The sequence below is a fragment of the Aricia agestis genome, chromosome Z (genome assembly GCF_905147365.1).
Source record: "Aricia agestis chromosome Z, ilAriAges1.1, whole genome shotgun sequence".
In the NCBI taxonomy this organism is placed as follows: Eukaryota; Metazoa; Arthropoda; class Insecta; order Lepidoptera; family Lycaenidae; genus Aricia; species Aricia agestis.
This window is the reverse complement of record NC_056428.1, coordinates 17,280,950-17,301,150: the sequence shown is the minus strand read 5'-3', so window position 1 is coordinate 17,301,150 and position 20,201 is coordinate 17,280,950. Positions and strand designations below refer to the sequence as shown.

Genomic DNA, 20,201 nt, shown 5'->3' with positions numbered 1-20,201 from the left:
CCGCAGTTACGTGGAGCGCGTCGTGGTGAGCGCACGTCGCTTATGTACAAACAGCGGCAAAAGTTTGTGTGCGGTATTGTGTCTATGTGCATATGAACGAGGATGTGAGTGTATGAGGTAAATACCAAACGAGACTTCAGATGCGCTGGTAAAAATAATACTGAGTACATACACTTCAGGAATACACGTCTTATTCTTCTTCAAAAACTTTCAAATATAAAAATATTTAATCCAAAAAATTTTACATAAATTCGATACAAAACGAGGGACAAAATACAATTACACGCGACGGTTATTGTTTGCATATCGCACTCCTAGACTTGGAAATTTAAAAAGCCCTTAGTGCCAGCAATAAAAGTTCCCGACGTCCTTACGTAAGCGCCTGCCCTCCCCCACTTATGTAACCGCTCCAGTTCCACCTCTCCTTTCAATTATTCTCTAATATTATTTGATAACGTCGTTTAGAAATGGCCAACACACTATGGGCGCGAAAACATCGACACCCCATTGAACATTATCAGCATTGAACCCACACGATGGGGAAAAAATCGGACAAAGGGGCGAAAATAAAATAAATTTACATTAATAGAAGTTATCTTGACAGGAAACGCTTCCGTTCCGAACATACCTTAATGAGCCAATATGTTAGAGAAACACTATCTTACCTAAAAAATAAAACATGATTTTTTTTTTCAATCTCATTAGCATAAAATTAATTGCTTCCAGCAAAATGAAATGTCATGGAGTGCAATGCACTGTATTGTATTCACGATCGAAGCCTTGAGATCGACATATTATTCCGAACAAATACAACAAAAAACGTTAATTACTGATTAATGACTCATTAACCCTGCTGACGGCCTCTCGTGATGAGATCTGATCCATATCATTATGGGGTTCAAATCTCAAGGTTTGGGTTAACATCTAAGTTTCATTTTATTACGCTCGTCCTAGACACTTGGGAGTTAGATATTCAGTTTACGGCCTTGATAATATTAAAAAGTTTAATATCAAGGCCGTAAACTGCTGCGGCTTGGGACGAGAATAGTTGTGAATTGGGAGAGGCAAATTTGCACAACAAAAAACTATCGATTTAGACCTTCATTATTCGATTGTTATGTCAACAGCATTGTCCATCTTTTAACATTGTTATCAATGTACCGAAAATTGTAACGAACTTAAGTTCGTGAATTTATTACGGAAGTAATAAACAGACTCTTAAATGTAATTTATAGAATGTTAGCTTAAAAGTTGCTAAGTAGCGAACACAAAAATTCTCCATATCAAAATTGTGCACCTCCTAACCCAGAAATTCGCTATTTATTCGGCCGACATTCAGGCACAAAACACACGCTTTAAAGCCCGAAAGGCAATAAAGTATGCCGGCGTAACCTTGTCGCTGAATATTGTAGGGCGGCATCGACCCGCCTAACGAGCCAGATGGCCGGCGGCGCGAGTGCAGCCAACTCCGCTGCTTGCAACTGTTGCGCTATGAATTGAGGCCAAAAAAGCACGCGTCTTTATGCGTGACGGAATATCATCTAACTGCAACTGCTGCGTGATTTGGAAAAAAAAGGAAGCGCCTATTTCTTAAGTAATAGAACATCACGATTGCATTTTAGGATTAACCCATTTTGAGAGAGTAGCATAACATTCCTTATTTACTATGAGCATATTAAACTGCAAGCGTATGTTATTTATAGTCAGGTGAATAGCGGCAAAAGCCGAGCTCTCGAACTGATGAAACCCCTCCCACGGGAGCTCCTACCCATCATATTGATGTATCCAGACAACAAATAATGTTTACATTTAATTATGCAGGATACTCGTATAATTTTAGGGAAAACAAATAAAGTAATCAAATGTATGTTTATGTGTAAACAAAAACGGTTGGCACAACTAATGTTGTATATTGTTTACACGGCATCATCACTATGTTGATTTATTAAAATACCCTTTTTTGTGTACGAGTAACTGAAGAGGGAGTTTTACCAAGCAAAGGATATATTATCGGCCAGAAATATTTAATGATCACAAAATTTAATTTGATGGTGATTTTAATATAACCATTGATAGAGTGTATACTTTATCAAACTCTTCAATAAATTAAATTTTATGAAGAGTTCTCCTCATAACCGCATAACATATTTTCCGAAAGTGTCCAAGAGACATAAATTGAGATGAATAGGCTGCCTTGAGCATATCCGCCCATAAGGCTTTCATATTAATCATAACATGAAACCACGTCGAAATTATAATAATAACATGCTACACATTCAAGGCCGACAGTTCTCGGGGGACGGCGGTATGCAATCACATTTCTCTAACGTGATCTATACATTAACGAATTGGTTTGTTCTATTCAAGGATTTTAGTATCGGATCATCGTAGTCGCTTCATTCGATAACGCAAACCTAGTTTTAATACTAGAAGTGAGTAATAATATAAGCATTGCAGAAAAAATAAAGGGTCACGACGTAGGGATATTTTATTACCGTTAAATATTATTAGAGTTCGAAGTTTGTGTAGCTCTTGGGAACTCTACATTTTTCCGGAATTAAGAGTGAAAAGAGGAAACTCTTCACTCTCTTTAACAATAACATAAGTAGTTAGCTATTATACTTTCAATAATTTAAGGTATATATTTTTAAAATTGAAGTTTAAAAATTCGGTGTTATTTAAAATTGAAATGAGCGCGCAAGGCCGTAGGAATTGTAATGTTGCCTTAACACGCAGTTCATCTGATTGTTGAAAATAGAGCCGAGTCAATATTTACATAAATTCGGTGTCAACGTCACTAACAACTAGCACAACACACGATCATATTGTTACTTTAATTTAATAGCAGAGAACATCGTTTCAGTTGAGTCACGTCGGTCATCTTAGATGTGAACAATTATGTAAGTCTGTCACTACAAGAGTAAATAAAGAGAGAGAACTTCTTTGAAGTGAGCACACTCTCGGGTGCTATAAAATTACCTACTCTGAAAACGGTTGGTTTCAATGAAACTAGCAACAAACCCTTACCAAAATCAATGTGGGAATCATCAATAGAGAGATCTAAGCCACCAGCATAATATACCTCTACATCATTTTGTCATCACACAAACGCGATTAAACTATAAACAATGACCCTAGTTTGTAAACCGTTTTCAAAACGTTATTAATTGATTGACAACTAGCTACGAGACATGCTACAAAATCAGTTACGGTAATTATTTTAAGAAATTGGGGAAATATTGTGTCATTTATCTATTTGAATAAAAATTAATTTTAAATTTGGATAGTCTCGATAAAACGGCTAAACAGCTAAACCGATTTGGCTAATCTTACGAAGTTAACGGGCCCATCTAGTAATCAACGGAAAGTAAATTGAGAGTCTATAATATGAGAATAGCGTTCTAATTTAATCACAGTCCGGATTCGGATGTAACCACTCCGCATTACAATCTACATAGCTGCGATTGTGGACACTATCCCGAATTCCTTTCGTATCGCAATGCAAGAGGACAGCATCGAATATTCACTGACCTAGTTCGAGCATAACTCAACTAAAAAATGTAATATTTTTTTGAATTAAATAGAAAATGGTGCCAGAGAAATTAGCCTATCGCGCGGAAACCATTTTACTACATTAAAAACTATCCTTTGTGATATCGCGGAAATAATATCTGCTAAAAACATTTCATCTAAATCGTATCAGAAAGCTTGAAGAGTTATCAAACCACTTCTCGTCCAGATAAACTCTTTGTAGTTTTTGCGGCAAGATTTCTTGTATTCTATAGTATCATTGTATACAGTATTGAACAAAATAAATAAATAAATAAAATAATAAAAAACACACATTCATATTTACAATAATAATATTAATTATTAGTATGGTAAATTAAACATTTCAAACATCTTACTGCCGCACTCAGGACTATGATGATTAAACTTCAATTGAATGAAGAGTTTGACAGATGTATGGGGCTTATGTCACAATCTTCATTTAATTGCAGTCACGTAATTAATATTCGTCCCTGAGTGCGGCAGAGTGCTTTTCAAGAGTCAACAGAAATATACAATTGCATTTGAAATAAAATGAATGCAAGCAAAAGTTTAAAGTATATATGAACAGTATACAGTCCACAGTCCACACCCTGTAATGTCCCATAAGCTAGAACCCATCATACTTAGACGATAAACACAATAGCTTGTTACACTGAGTGAAGTATTTTTCCCAATAAACCGCGTAAGAAGGGACAAACTATCGTGAGGACAACGCTTTGAGCGTGTTAGGACCCTTGAAGCTTTTCCAATATCTAAAGAATCATACTAATATAAAAGTAAGTTTGTTAGGCTTTCACGCGAAAAGTATGACGCTCATCATCGTGAAACTTTATACACATATTTTTGGTGGTATTAGAAGTTTAATTATTTAATATACTTCCAAGTTCCAATACCCCCAAATATAATTTTAGGAAAAACCCAAACTTTTAATACTTAAAACAGATATTATTAAAATAACAACCACTAAGGTTTTTTTTAAAATTGCACCCCTAAGGAACCCATCAAGCCCCATAATGACCGCGACAACAATAGAATTCCAAGAATCCGCGTTCGAAGGAAAAATCGAAGGAATCAACGTTTGCGTCCCAAGAGATGCAGGCGAATTCACAATATAAAGCTCAAGTATGTATAACACGAAAAGACAACATTATTTGACCATAAATAATAATATTATGTTTTACTTGAAATATTTATATCGGAACGTTCGAAATTTAATCCTTATACTTTTTTATTGCTTCATAAGTTCATAACAAATAGCAAAGAACAAGTATAACCACTTCTTTAATCCGTACACCGTACTGTCAGAGTAGACAGTAGTTATGTCTACTGTGGTACTGTAGTTAAAAAAATGTCACGTGTAAGTCACGAGTTTATTTATTCAGCAGTCGGAAAACTCCCGTGTCACAATTACAGGGGCCATTTAAATATTAACTCTGTACCCTGAATCTACAATTACAACAAGTAGCGAGCTCAGACAATGGAGGAGATATCATAATATCTAGGCGCTAATAATAGCTTCTAAATTTAGTTCCTAGAAATTCTCTTACAGAATCAGACGGTTAATATACAAACTAATATTATAAATGCGAAAGTGTGTCTGTTTGTCTTATACCTCTTCACGCCTAGACCGCTGAATCGATTTTGCTGAATGTAGGTATGGAGATACTTTGAGTGATAAACGAATTTTAGCACAACGCGACGTAGTTGCGGGTTTCATTTAGTAACATATATACGCATAAATTACGTAAGTCGTAACATACAGTTATATCATTAATCGTTATTTAAACTTTTCCGCCGAACAAAAACGGCTAAGCCAATAATAATGATATCGCTACGAGTAACAAAGCTAAACGTATTAAAAAAGGTTTAATACACGGTTTAAAGGGTCATCTGGAGTCCGTTATTCGGTAATCCTTCTCCCCTTTCTGCGCAACGATTCTGCTAAATCTATCTAACATTACCTAATATGGCTTCAATAATGTTTCGATGCAGCCTCGACAGATAACATTATAATCGCATTTTGATCGGTAAAAGGTCTAAACATTTGCCGTTTCGTTGTTATAGTAATAATAATAAGTATAAACTACTATAAACCGAGCTGATCGACAAGATTTTTTAACAATTAATGCCTCCGCCTCGTCATTTGTCCCTTTTTATCCTGAGTCCTTTCTCAAGACTCAAAGTATCACCATAGCAAATCCCAGCAAAATCCGTTTAGCGCTTTGAGCGTGAAGAGATAACAGAAACGAACGAAAACGAATAATAAAAACTATATTATTCGTAGTCCGTACTACATAGAAACAGTATTAGATGTTTGATTTGTATCAGAATACGGGTACCGACTACCGATCCTACAAAAAACGAAGAGATACATTACGGGTATGTAAGAGGAGAAGTAGGTAAATAAAACTTTAACAAGGGAGCAATGTTCAGAGTTTAGACAAACTTTAGATACTTCGTAAGTTTATAATTACTGTAATAATAAGACGCTATGCAAAACTTGGACACGATATAGGGCACGTGCAGGAACTATGGGCGGCACGTGTCAAGTAAAGCATCAATTATTACCTACGACAACAGTTCGCAGCGGTTTCATTGCACACGTTCCCTATACTGACTGTGCTTAGCGTGCTTTAAATAGTGTAATAGTGCTTTAATAGTAGCAAAGCGATGCAGTAACACGCCCGTAAAGCTCATCTTTTTCGAGCAATTTACATTTAAACGGCTAAGTTACTCTTATAAATGATACTAGCTGTTTGACCGAGCTTTGCTCGGTATTCGATAAAACACGAATAAAATGACATTTTCTAAAAATGATTCCTAGCTAGATCGATTTATCGCCCCCGAAACCCCCTATATACTAAATTTCATGAAAATCGTTGGAGCCGATTCCGAGATTCCAAATATATATTTATATATATATACAAGAATTGCTCGTTTAAAGATATAAGATTATAATATCTCTGTCTTTGGGTTTTATGTTTTTGGAAATCACTAACTAGCCCTTTTGCGTTTCTCTCGTTAAGTTCTTTAACTATACTTTGGTATTTTTGTTAATTTCGGATAATACTCAACTCTCAACGGTACTGTGAGAGCAAATGAGAGAAGTATTTATAGTTTTATTCACCTACAGCTGCAGTGCTCATCTGAATAATTAGCGCTTTTTGTTCGCGACTACTAACCACAGATGCATAGTTTTAAAACTATAGCCTTATTAATAAAAAGATCCATGTTGCATAATAAAAACCAATGTTGCTGTAGACGGCTGATAAAATATTCACTTTATCGTTTTTTTTTTTCAACTCTTGTCTCTGGGACTCTGCTGATCTCAGGCTATGTAAGTATCTAAGATTCAATAAAAAATATTAATCCATTTTCAATTTGTCACCTTGTTGTCACCAGACTTCATTAACCATAAATAAAAGAGTATAATTCGTATGTATAGGCTAGTCACTCAAAAGTCTGTCATTTTTTCAAAGTTCTTGGCTCACGTATTAATATATAGATACACGATTTTCAAATCTCTAACTACTTTCTATTGTGCGTAAAACATAGAACTACTTACAAAAGGACAACCACTTTAATTATAAAGGAATACTCCAATAAAAAGAATACTTAAACAGAGAGAATATTTGATTAAATTACAAAACCATTGGAGCAAATTACTACTGAGATTTGTGTCGACATAACCGGCAAACGGCAGTGAGACTGAATTAAAAAGCCCCGTAAATCAGCGCCCCTCCGCCTCGTGCCTTGAATCCGCCACTGAATTCGTAATGTGTATCAAGGAGGAACAGTCTTCACTGCGTATTTGTAAATTGTAACGTTATGAAAAAACATTTCATATAAATTACGAGAAGTTGCAAGCGGCCATGCCCGCGTATAGAGTCCTGCAGGAACCAGTCCAGCACTCCCTTTTAAAGTCCTTTTTGCGATATAAAAATCTACGTTCCCCCCTGTGGTCCACGTTATATCTGTGCAAAACGATTCTAGACGATTTTATTGATGATTCCCAAGTCCAATATGACAAGCATTTTAGGCTCTTGGGCACGCCAAAAATACATACACATTAAATTTACTAAACCCTTCTTAATTTGGCGTAGCATAGCAGTAGTGGAAACGGGAAAGAAAAGAAACAGTAACAGATAGACAACAGATTCAGACAGACAATTCTACGGTAAGAAAGATTTTCTATGGTGGTCAACTAGCGCGTAAAAATATCTGATGTTTGCCGCGATATTAGCCACTTGTTATATCAAAAACTCGTGACAACATGAAATCATTAGTTTTACAATGCTGAATCATCAAGGAAGTGTTGAATCAAATAATCCATGACATAAATTGGCCAGTCGCAATCAATTAAAGACTACAGTGGGACCGCCATGTCATGTTGATGACCGGTTGCATAACCGCTCGACTTTGTAACCATAGGCTTTGCCTTGGACTTGGTTATCCGGGTTATCCCAATTCTTGCAGATTAACCATACTAATAATATAAATATGAATGTCTGTGTGTTACCTGTTGAGGCTTAGCCACTAAAGTGATTTACATGAATATTAACTTGAACTCTTATTTAAACCGCTATTAGTTTGCAGGCCGCAATTTTTTTTAACTTATTAAGGCCGAGTGACATCATGTCGATACATTTATAAAACAATTACTGTATATACTTTATTGAGGCTACCTTAACATTTCCGCTCACGGTATAGCGAAGAGTAAACAAAATCGTTGCATATATTAAAACATGCAACTTACGAGCCATTGTAAACCCAGGAACATTCTAAGTAAAAATAAGGTCTCATATAAAACTGGCTAACGCACCTAGATGAGAAATCTAGTATGTATGTATAATACGCAATGAATTGTACAGAAGCACTATAACACTGCTCAACAGTAGTTTTGCGGCCTGAAAACTAAAAGCTGTTTTGTTTGTTGTGTGTTTGTAAGAACTTTGTGCCCTGATCATATTATGTTTCTAAGAAATATTCTTTCTATCAGCTCAAGTTTTTAAGATATTTCATTCCAAAGTTTAAAAAATCTCGAATTTTAGTCTATTTCGGAATCACTTTACAACTATTGAAATAATTTATTTTCATGAGTTTTGATATAATATATTTAGTAAATATACACATCTATTATTTAGATCTCAATTTAAATTGCATATTATATTTTTATATTTTTTTATTAAAATATGAGAGTTGAAAACTAAACTTTCACAAGTATGAGCTAGGTAAAGCATTTTAAAAACCGTCATATCATGGGGGAATTAGTCATAACTCATTGAAACAAGTTACATTCTCAATAGGCCAGTCATTAAAGCCAAAACCCGAAAGAAATTAGTAACTTGATAAAATTTTAGGGGGTTGTTAAAGAAGGTAAAATAACTTACCGTGTGATTTTGCAGCGTTCTGGGGTGTACGGAAAGGGTTGAAAAAGGTTTTTTGTTAATAACATTGCGTAAAAAATTTGTAACATGCTGCAAATTTGGAATTAGGTTGTTCTTACCGTTTTGTAACGTGTATTAAATTTGTATTAAAAAACAATAAAATTTGTTAATAACAGGGGTAAAAAAATTAGTAACACGCTGCAAATTTAAAATTAGGTTATTCTTACCGTTTTCTAACGTGTATTAAATTTGCAGCGTTTTGCAACATACGGAACATTGTTTACTATTAAAAAACAATAAAATTTGTTAATAACAGGGGTAAAAAAATTAGTAACACGCTGCAAATTTGAAATTAGGTTGTTCTTACCGTTTTCTAACGTGTATTAAATTTGCAGCGTTTTGCAACATACGGAACATTGTGTACTATTAAAAAACAATAAAATTTGTTAATAACAGGGGTAAAAAAATTAGTAACACGCTGCAAATTTGAAATTAGGTTGTTCTTACCGTTTTCTAACGTGTATTGAATTTGCAGCGTTTTGCAACATACGGAACATTGTGTACTATTAAAAAACAATAAAATTTGTTAATAACAGGGGTAAAAAAATTAGTAACACGCTGCAAATTTGAAATTAGGTTGTTCTTACCGTTTTCTAACGTGTATTAAATTTGCAGCGTTTTGCAACATACGGAACATTGTTTATTATTAAAAAACAATGAATTTTTTTTTTCCTCTGGCATACATTTGTCAAAACGAATAAAAATTAATACTTTCAACTGCAATGTGATTGTGAAATAGACTAAAATGCGAGATTTTTGAAACTTTGGAATGAAATATCTTAAAAATCTGAGCCGATAGAAAGAAAGTTGGAAACATATATCGTGCACACAAAACTCTTATAGAAACTGCTACTTATTAGTTTGCAGGCCGCAATTTTTTTTTTCGATTTTTTAACAGAAGTTCCCAACCAGCGCGTCTACCTAGAGGCGAGTAGAGAAATATTGTGATGAGAATACAAATTACAGATGTAACATATTATTATTTTTATGATTTTTTTAAACGAAAAAGGAATCCAGAAGCTCAACTCTACAAATATTTTAGTTGCATAACGTTAATCCAAAAATACGTGTTCGTTAACGAGATGCTTTGATTTCGTTAAAATTAATGGGTACCGGTAAACCCCGCTAAACCCCCAACCATTGGCACCGTGTTAATGAGAACCATTCACACATACACATTACACACACACATTTTATAAACATACACAAATAACACATTCGTATAAAGGTCAACGACCTTCAGACGTCCATACGATTTTCTCTAAGCTCATGTTTTCAAAGTAGCATCAAATTTTATTCGTGTACTTTAGCTCCGGTACCATTTGACACGATTTCTATTAAAATGAAAATTTGATCGAAATTTAACACATATTTTTAAAAATAGATATCCTATTAGTATTCCAAACTGTAATGTCAATAAACGCTAAAGTGTGTCTGTCTGTTACCTCTTCACGCTTAAACGACTGAACTGATTTAGAGAAATTTTGGTATTGAAATACTTTGAGAAAGAACATAGCGTCGTTGCGCCTGCCAAATCTTGTGGGTTTTACTACAAAATATTTAAACACCTGTTGAACAGTCGATTAGAGAAAAATTCTGTACCAAATGGTCTCAAAACAACTGTTCAACAGAAGTTTATTTTTTTTTGTGGTAAGACCGTGAGTGTTTTAGTCAAATTTTCAGGGGTAGACAATAAACTATTTTATTGAATGATTGATGGATTTATCAATAAATTATAGGTCTTAGTTAATACATATTATGATTTGCCACCATACTGCATTTTTAATTTATTGATAAGTCCAACCATCATAAAATAAAATAGTTTATTGTTTACCCCTGAAAATTTGGCTAAAAACACATACAGGATTTGGCAGGCGCAACGACGATTGTATAATTTTTATTGCTAAAAAATGTACAGTTTTACAAATTTCGGCGCGGAGATGCAGACGTTATCTATAGAGTGTAATTAATTCTGATATTTTGACACGGGACAACTCAAACTAATATTCTATAGATAGTTTTATAGACTCGTAGACGTCATACTATATCAACTGTACTATCTCTAGCTAGCTGGTAACACCTGTCTCCTCAAATTATGATCACTTTGATCTTCCTTGTTTTTGTCTTTCCGTCGCGTGGGCTCGGCCTACGTCGGACGTCGGGAGGCGTAATAGATCTCGCATATTAATGCCCTGCCACCTTGTTAACATTTATAAAGGGCATTTCGATCCCTTGGACTGTGATTTGAATACTAGGGCCTCATTTCGACCACATGTCGATCGTATTGCTAGGGGCATAAGGGTGACAAGTAGTAAACATGCCTAGCATAGAGGTCGATGCAATATGACATTTTAAACTGCACGAGCGTAGAATACAAATTATTGATAATAAGGACTCCTTACGTCATATAATCGGTTATTAGGTGACTAAACACGTTATTAGTGCTGATAGTTGACCAAAATGAGATAAATCGATCTATTGATTGTTTTCTAACAAGCTTTAGTTCTATGAGGATTAAAAATCTTAGAAAAATCCAGTGTAATATTGTCATATAAACTAACTTTATAAAATTAAAATTAGACAGCTATCTACCACGACCAATGTTAATAGCGAAGTCGGCGACATTAAATAGTAATTATTTCGATAGCAATCCCCCTGCGACAATAATTATTATCGTCGTAACTAATTGTATGGACACATCATAACGAACCGCGAGTTTCCACGCGAAACGGGTCACACAAATGAAATGATGTATGGCCCGCATGATGTATGAGAACACGAAGTATATCCGGGGAAACAGCCCAGTTGGAATTGTGATTTAAATTCACACCAGGCTCGGTACATTTGCAGTGAAATTTCCCGACATGGCCTGCAACATTTCGAGGTGTAGCTCGAGATATTCACAAAGAAACACTGTTATTATGTTGCAAAGCACCGTTCTTGGCATCAGATAGAAAACCTCGAGGACTATTTGTGGTTTAGGTACGGATGAGGTAGCCTTGATCCTTTTGTTACAACTACTACAATACACCGGCTTCCGGTTTTTGTAGCGATCGATGGAACTAACCCTGACGAGGTCGCTTGTGTAACTTTTAGAAACTTCATAGACTCGAACCTAACTCCGCCCAGGTCCATAATCATTTTGAGGTTACCTTCGTTCCAACTTCAATGCCGCGGAATTGTTTTATACTTCTTAAAGTGAGGCCAGACTGATTTTTAAGCTTCCAGTCTGAAGAAATTATGTGGAATTTTCTTACACTAAAATTATGTAGACTCAAAAAGGAACAAAGTAACAAAATAACCGAACAGAATATTGAAGAATGGCATGGTAATTCTGTAAAAAAATCTTGAATATCACCATAAAAATACATTTCAAATTCGAACATCTCGTAATTTTCAATGACAATATGATTTTTTTTACAAAAAGGATAGCTTTTTTTATAGTTCGATTAACTAATGGTTTTCAGCCGTCCTTACGGTGTAATGGATCGTCCGCTGCATCCAAAGAGCCGGAGAATTCCGTATTTATTGCGCTTCCGTCGGAGATACTCGCTTACGACTCCGTTACATAACACTCAACAGAGTTACTTCGCACTTCAGCTACGCAAAGCAGATCCGAGATTTAGCGCTACTGTTGCCTCTAGTCTGATAATACAATTATTCGTTTCAGATGGTGTCACCAACGCAAAAGATGTGCTCGTTAAGTGCGCAGACAGTCAGTGCCAACAGTGTGATAATGAAAGAGAGCTAATTTCGACCACGACGTCGAACCAGACGGAGTGGCCGGCGCCCCCGCCCAGCGATGGTATGGACTTTATACTGGGCAACGGGAGCGAGGGGTGGAACGGGACCCTGGGGGAGGACGTGTTCCCCGAGCGGGACCTGTACAACTTCTGGGCGTGGAGCATTGTGGACGGCGCGCTCATGGTGCTCATCGTGAGCGGCAACACACTGACGGTGCTGGCCGTGACCACGAGCCGCCGCCTGTCCTCGCTCGTCTCCAACCAGTTCGTGCTCAACCTGGCCATCTCGGACCTGATGGTGGGACTGACGCTGCCCTACCACCTCGTCTTCTACCTGGACGACGACTTCGGCAAGATCAAGTGGTCCTGCCTCATGAGGTTCATCCTCATCATCCTCGCCTGCCTCGCCTCCATATACAACATCATCGCGATCGCCGTCGACAGGTACGAGATTGTTTTGTATCTAATATACTCCATTGTCCCCCGAACGACAATAAAAAACATTTCCGTTGTAATTCAAGTCGGTCCTAATATAGATAAATTCATGGTGGTTTTGCTTTGACTTGTACTTTAGGGTTTATTTTTAAAGCACATACACGTAAGATAGCAAAAATCGGAGCCTCCCAAAAATAGCTGGCGACCGACAGCACGCCATCCGAGGATAAGTATCGTGGACGCGATATTTCGTGCAGATTGTCAAATAATATAAGCATTGCCAGAGTAACCTCTGCGGTAAAAATTATGCGGCATTTTTGAAATCGCATCATGATTTATTTGGAACAATAAATGATTATCTTTTTGGACTTTGATTCTACTTTGTGAAATAATTTGAGTAATTTTTCATTTCGAGCAGAGATCAAAGTAAACGAGCCCCGCTACGTCGGGAGATCAGACTCATATTTAAACATATTTTGTACTCAATTTATAGAGAACACTTAAATTAAGATTTTTACTGGCGTTTTATCTCGGTCGTTACGTTGTTGCTAAATTTTAAGAAGCATTAACCCAAATCGCCAGAAAATTCGGCAGCTAATGGAAGCTCGTAAACCTAGCGACTAATCCGACGTGTATCCATTTCTTTATTGGACCATCAACATAAACATGAAGCGAGGGGGAGGGAAGACAAGACACAATAAGAGTCCAAGCGTGTTGGCAGAGCGCCGTATAGTGTGGTTACTTTTTAAGACAGCCCATTCACCCACTTATCTTAAAAGTGTTTGATGGTACCTCGTAAACATAGTTCTTTTAAATTACCATAACGCTTCCACTGTTTAATATGAAACTTTCGCTTGCAACCGCATTTCGTGATCGTTGTAGTATTAGTGGCCGTAAAAATTGAGAATTTTAAATCGCGACTTTTTTAAATAAAAGAATTGCCTTGACGAATTGATCTTTGTTGTGGTGCAACTAAACTTTGAACTTATTTCCTTCCTTAGATCATGCTGAGTGCAAATACTATAACAATTAATTCTGATGTTGAATCCAACTAAGGGGATTTCCCTGGTGTTTCAGATACATAGCCATAGTGCACCCGCTGCACTACAGCCGTTATATGACGAAGGTGATCACGAGGCTGCTGATGAGCACCACGTGGTCGGTGGCGGTGTGCATCAGCTGCATTCCGCTGTTCTGGAACGACTGGCACGACGGAGTCTCGTGCGAGATGAACATGGTAAGAATCTACCATCTTCAAATTGATACTGAGTGTCTATTATACCTAAGTTTAAGGTGAGATGATCGTCTACCATCTTCAAATCGATACTGAGTATGTTTATTTTCCCTAGGTTAAAGTGAGATGATCTTCTACCATCTTCAAATCGATACTGTATCTGTCTATTATCCCTAGGTTTAAGGTGAGATGATCTTCTATTATCTTCAAATCGATACTGAGTTTGTCTATTATCCCTAGGTTTAAGGTGAGATGATCTTCTATTATTATCTTCAAATCGATACTGAGTCTGTTAGCTGTATATTATCCCTAGGTTAAAGGTGAGCCACCATCAAATCGATACTGAGTAATGAGTATGTCTATTATTATTATAGGTTTAAGCCGTCGAATCGATTAAGATTATGTTTGGTTTGGATAAATTTAGAGAGCTAGGAAAGGACAGAGATATTTTGTATAGGGTCAGCAAACCTAGACACTTCAACAATGCTCGTAGACTTTGTTCTTCACCAAAACTAATCTTGGTAGTCTCGAAAGCTGTTCTGAGCTCGAAAGCGTCTATACTCCACTCGGGCTAACTTGTCGCTAGCGGTCATTGACTCCCTGTCAAAAACTAGTAATTTTCCATATAAACCGCGATTGATAATAAAGTGTCAGATATTGTCAATCGTGGTTTTGTATGGAAAATGACAAGTTTTTGATAGGGAGTCAATGACCGCTAGCGACAAGTTAGCCCGAGTGGAGTATAATTAATCCATAACTATTGAAATCAAAGACATTGTCTATATCTTTGAACAAAAAAAGCCAAGAAAGTGACGACTATTACAAAGAAACCGTTTACGTATTTACAAACAACTTCCGTATTTGTAGCGCAAATATAGGTCTACCAGAATCTGATGGCAAAAAGTGGGAAAATAAATTGACTCTAGCAATACCGGTATTGCTAGAGTCAATTTATTTTCTCACTTTTTGCCATCAGATTCTGGTAAGGGAGGAAAAATAAAGAATGAAAATGTTTTATTCTTATTACCCCGGGGTAATAAGAATAAAACGTTTTCATTCTTTATTTTTCCTTTAGCGGCTTATTCTGTGTGTGAAACCTGCAAATATACAAATTTATCCAATGATCAAGGATATTGAAAATCTGCTGTCAAAATTTGCCATCAGATTCTGGTAGACCTATTAGTAGGGGAGGGGAGGGTACTATTTCTGTAGTCACTCGAGCGTCATGGAGACCTAGTAGGTTTTTTACAAATTTTATTTTAGAGGTGGGTTCAGAAACTGCAGCCATTTTAAAGTTTTGAAAAAGAAAATATATTCAAAAAATTGCTTATTTAGGTAAATTATAAATAAATTTAGACAACAAGGATTAAATCACTTAGTTTAGTGCAAAATAAAATATCTGCGAAGCTTAGTTAGGAAAATATGAAGCTTTATTTTTTAGGGTTCCGTACCCAAAGGGCAAAAACGGGACCCTATTACTGAGACTTCGATGTATGTCCGTCTGCCTGTCTGTCTCCAGGCTGTATCTCAAGAACGGCTATAGCTAGCCTTCTGAAAATTTCACAGATTGTGTATGTCTGTGTGCTATAACAACAAATACTAAACACAAAATTAAATTAATATTTAAAGGGGGCTCCCATACAACAAACTTGGTTTTTTTGCCTTCTTTCCTCGTAATCAATAATGACAACAGGTACGCACTTGAAATTTTCACAAAGTCCTTAATTCTATGTGTACTTTAATGATTAATAATAATATTGAAATAAAATAAAAAATTAAGGGGACAAAAACCACTATTTTTTTCTCTATAACGGTACGGAACCAATCGTGCGTGAGTCCGATTCGCAATTGGCCGGTTATTTATATTTTAAAATGTCCCTACAGGCTTACCTAACCTTTAAATCGTAAGTGCTTTATATGGAAGCTTCTTTGGGGTACACTAAACATCCCCTATCTTAATCTGACAGATCCGATCCGTCGATACTGAATTGGCAAATACGTAGATTTTTTGCATATTTTGACAATAGACTATTTACTAAATTAACATGTAAATTATGGCACGTCAGTCTGACAGGTTATTAGATTCGCTATCGATGGAGCGTCCGCGTCATAACAACATGATAATTAGTAAAAGATAGAGCACAGATAAAAATATCGCCAGACGCGACGGTCCCGGCGATCGGTCGATTTATTTCGGTAAAGGATAAAGTATATTACATTCAGGCTTTATCATACTTTAAAATATATTATAGCGAACCTTTCTCCTGTAATAAATATTAACTAGCTATTTGACCGAGCTTTGCTCGGTATTTGATAAAACACGAATAAAATGACATTTTCTAAAAATTATTCCTAGCTGGATCGAATTATCGCCCCCGAAACCCTCTATATACAAAATTTCTGATAATCTGCGTGCTGGCAGGCCGTGGGCGGTGGGTGTGGGAGTAGTGGGGTGGGGAAAAAAAGAAAAAAAATAGGTTCAGCTGTATTGAAACTCCGTTAGCTACTTCCCTGAATAACCCTTTCTGACAATCTGCGTGCTGGCAGGCCGTGGGCGGTGGGTGTGGGAGTAGTGGGGTGGGGAAAAAATGAAAAATAAATGTAAGTAGGCCGATTATTCGTTATTATCCATGTGAAAAAATTACAAATTATCATCGCAAACACTATTAAGTCTGAACCTACATTATTTCAATTTTTCCCCCACCCCGTTACACCCACATCCAACGCCCACGGCCTGCCGGCACGCAGAATATCAGAAAAAGTTGTTCAGGGAAGGAGCTAACGAAGTTTTAATACAGCTGAAGCTACATGACTGATTTGGTCGTCAGCTCTTAGTCGATTACCACCGTACTAAAACTTAACACAGCCTGCTAATATATCCTAAACGGAACTGCACTAAACGATGATTATGATCAAACTGTTGTATAGTTTTTATCGCGGGCTTTGAGCGCGACCACCGAATCAAGAAATTCCTTAACGAAAAAAAACCTAACAACCCCCACTCCGCCCGGCGCAGCGGTGCAGCCTTAACGTGCATTGGTGATTTGGTGTTTGTGTACGTGCGACTAGACTGCGAATTAAAATTGCAAAACTTGATACAAATGCCACGCAATAGCTTTAGCGCGGCAGTCCCCGAGTGCCACACGTATTTTTATTAATTTAGCTTGACTCCTCCAGCCCCTTTAACAAGTTCCATGTCAATCCCTTACATGGCACGTATCTAACGTTTATGTTGATTTTCCAGGTGGTGCCTAAAACATACACAACGAGCATCCTTGCGCCGATGTTCTCTCTCATCTGGATGGTGATGTTCGTGCTGTACTGGCGTATCTGGCGGGAGGCGACCTGCCACGCGCGACGCCTGCGAGCCAACACCTGCTGCCCTTCCGGGGCTAACGATTGGAAGAGCATACAGGTAAGATGTCTTTGGGGAAGCTTTTATAATACGGGGGAGGCCTATGTCTTACGGTCGTAACAGCCAGGAAAGATATACCGTAGTCTGTACAGAGCAAGGCGTACGAGTATACTGGCTATTTATTACTCATTCAATATGTAGTATCCGATAGAGGTTTGTTGCTACAAAAATAAGGCCTGCTAAATAATGTTGCTAACGATCAAAACCTATAACTAAGAATTAATCCGCGGATATATAAGATAATAATTCAGGAAAACGCCAGACCACACACTGCACAACTGGAGGAGCTGCAATTGGAATGACGTGCTCCAACAGATTACCATTTTTTTCGGAATTTGGATAACTTCCTACAAGGAAAAAAAAATCAACTCTGATGTCGCAGTCCAAACCGCATTCAAAGAATTTATTGATTTTTTAGTAAAGGGATCAACGAACTACATAAAATAACGTAAAAATTGCATCGAAAACTACGAATAATAAAAACTAGAAAACAATGGTACATATTTTGATTACTTAAATTTATTATACAAAAAAATCGACTTTATATTGTTTCCTTACCAAACGCCAATTTCATATGTAAGGACCCAATAAATCAACAACGAAAGCTTGACTAAATAAAGAGCAGGCCGATCGTCCTAGCCCGTATGTACGTAATGCAAATAAAACTACCACTCTGAATCTATGCGACCTTCACTAATTTCCTTTAAGCAATCCATCGATAGATATCTCGGCCAAATATATGCTCAATTAAAGTCACCAATGAAAAAGAGATTAAGTATGGATTTTAAAAAACTAGTTAAAAAATTTCAGGTGGTGCTCCTGGTATTGGGGTCGTTCTCCATCTGCTGGATGCCGTTCGTGGTGGTAGCGTGCGCGCAGACGCTGCCGGTAGTGACGCTGCGCAGCCCCGTCGCCTACCGCCTCACGTCCTCCCTCGCCATGTCCAACTCCGGCATCAACCCGCTCATCTACGCGTGGAAGAACGCCGGCTTCCGCGCCGCCTTCGCGAAGCTGCTGCGGTGCAAGCGCCCCGACACCTCCGAGTACCGGGGGTCCCCCGCGCCCGAGAGGAAGAGGGGTTCGGTGGCCCTGCGCGAGGGGTCCATCTCGCGGACGACCCCCACCAGCCTGGCCGGGGGGCGGCCTGCGCGGCTGCTGTACGTGGAGCGGGAGGACTCGCCCCGCTGCCGCATCATCGAGAACGCGGGCTACGTGGAGTCCGAGCAGGGGGAGTGCGGGGGAGTGGGGGGAGGGGACGCGAACCCCTCGTTCGCGCCCGACCACCCCGCGCCGGTGCACCGCCCGCGCGCCGATGTAGTGTAGTGTTACATAAGACTCTCCGTGGGAAACACAAACGCTTCTAGGTATAATCGTCGACGAGTATAGGTCTCGTCTCTGTTAGATTCTACGCTCAAGTTTGTAAAGCTTTACTGTTGAACGTTTTATTATGAGATTCTATTGTGTTCTCCGCGTTGTAAATTTTATTATATCTGTCATCGATTTGAGATATTCAAATTAAATTATAACTAATGTTCGATGTATTATTAAAATGTATAATATGTAAAGAGATATTTTATTTCATCATAATAAACAGTATGCTTACAATAGGCGGACTTTTCGCTACAATACGGAAAATGAAATCGCCAGCCGAGCACATAGCCGTCTCTTTTTTTAAGTTGGTTAAAACCAAATCGAAACGAGCTACTAAGATTGTAAGAGGACTTTCGAAACTATAAAGGAAAATAGAATTAAACTTTAACCGTATAGTTTACTCTGTACGCTACAACTTGCGCCCTCTCTGTTCATTTCCCCGACCCATCACGTAAGCTTTATGTTAAGTTTACGTGATGTTTAGGTTTTTCTGCGAATAACACAGATGGCACTTTTCTTTTGGAGTATTTTTGTTAAAAGAATTTTATTATTTATAAATTAAACCTAATATTGCATTTTAGTTTAAGTCAAACTAAGCTATTTAATAATTTAAATCGATTTTGCTTTTGGTTAGAGTAAAAACTAAACATAGAATTAATATTAAATATGGCACAAGAATCTTTAGACATTTAACTGATGATAATCTAATGATAATACAACATATTATTGCATTACATGCTGTGGCTCAGTGAGTGAGCGCGTTGGTAGCTCATGCCGGGGATCGCGGGTCTGAATCCCGCCGACGACGGAACAAAAAGTTCCTTGGTTATGGATGTGTATTAAGGCTGCCTTCACACTAAGTTGCGCGGCTGCCGCACTACTCGCGACTTAATGTGAAGGCAGCCTAAATATGTGTATTGTGTATATAATAAAAATCATCATAAATATATTATGTGTATTAGTATAAAAGTATTAAACAATAAATATATTTCCGTTGTCTGGTA

General features: G+C 37.4%; 2 protein-coding genes across 3 annotated transcripts in view; one reads left to right on the top strand and one right to left on the bottom strand.

Moving 5' to 3' along the window:
* LOC121739160 (serine/threonine-protein kinase SMG1) overlaps positions 1 to 20,201 on the bottom strand; it is a 152,950-nt gene that overhangs the window by 116,816 nt on the left and 15,933 nt on the right. The window lies entirely within an intron of this gene.
* Positions 16 to 19,335, top strand: LOC121739161 (D(3) dopamine receptor). 2 transcript variants are annotated; one of them, XM_042131505.1, is made up of 5 exons: positions 16 to 117; positions 12,670 to 13,186; positions 14,255 to 14,414; positions 17,656 to 17,826; positions 18,637 to 19,335. In XM_042131505.1, the coding sequence occupies exons 2-5, from the start codon at positions 12,807 to 12,809 to the stop codon at positions 19,147 to 19,149; spliced, it is 1,224 nt and encodes a 407-aa protein (XP_041987439.1). In that variant the 5' UTR covers positions 16 to 117; positions 12,670 to 12,806; the 3' UTR covers positions 19,150 to 19,335. The 2 variants fall into 2 exon arrangements, with proteins under 2 accessions (XP_041987439.1, XP_041987436.1); XM_042131502.1 differs by having other exon boundaries at positions 23 to 104.

What these genes read in the sequence shown, in the direction of transcription:
- LOC121739161 (XM_042131505.1), top strand. Translation starts at nt 12,807, where the DNA reads ATGGACTTTATACTGGGCAACGGGAGCGAGGGGTGGAACGGGACCCTG. An exon ending in TCTCGTGCGAGATGAACATG is followed by an intron (nt 14,415 to 17,655) that starts GTAAGAATCTAC and finishes TTGATTTTCCAG; the next exon opens with GTGGTGCCTAAAACATACAC. An exon ending in ACGATTGGAAGAGCATACAG is followed by an intron (nt 17,827 to 18,636) that starts GTAAGATGTCTT and finishes AAAAAATTTCAG; the next exon opens with GTGGTGCTCCTGGTATTGGG.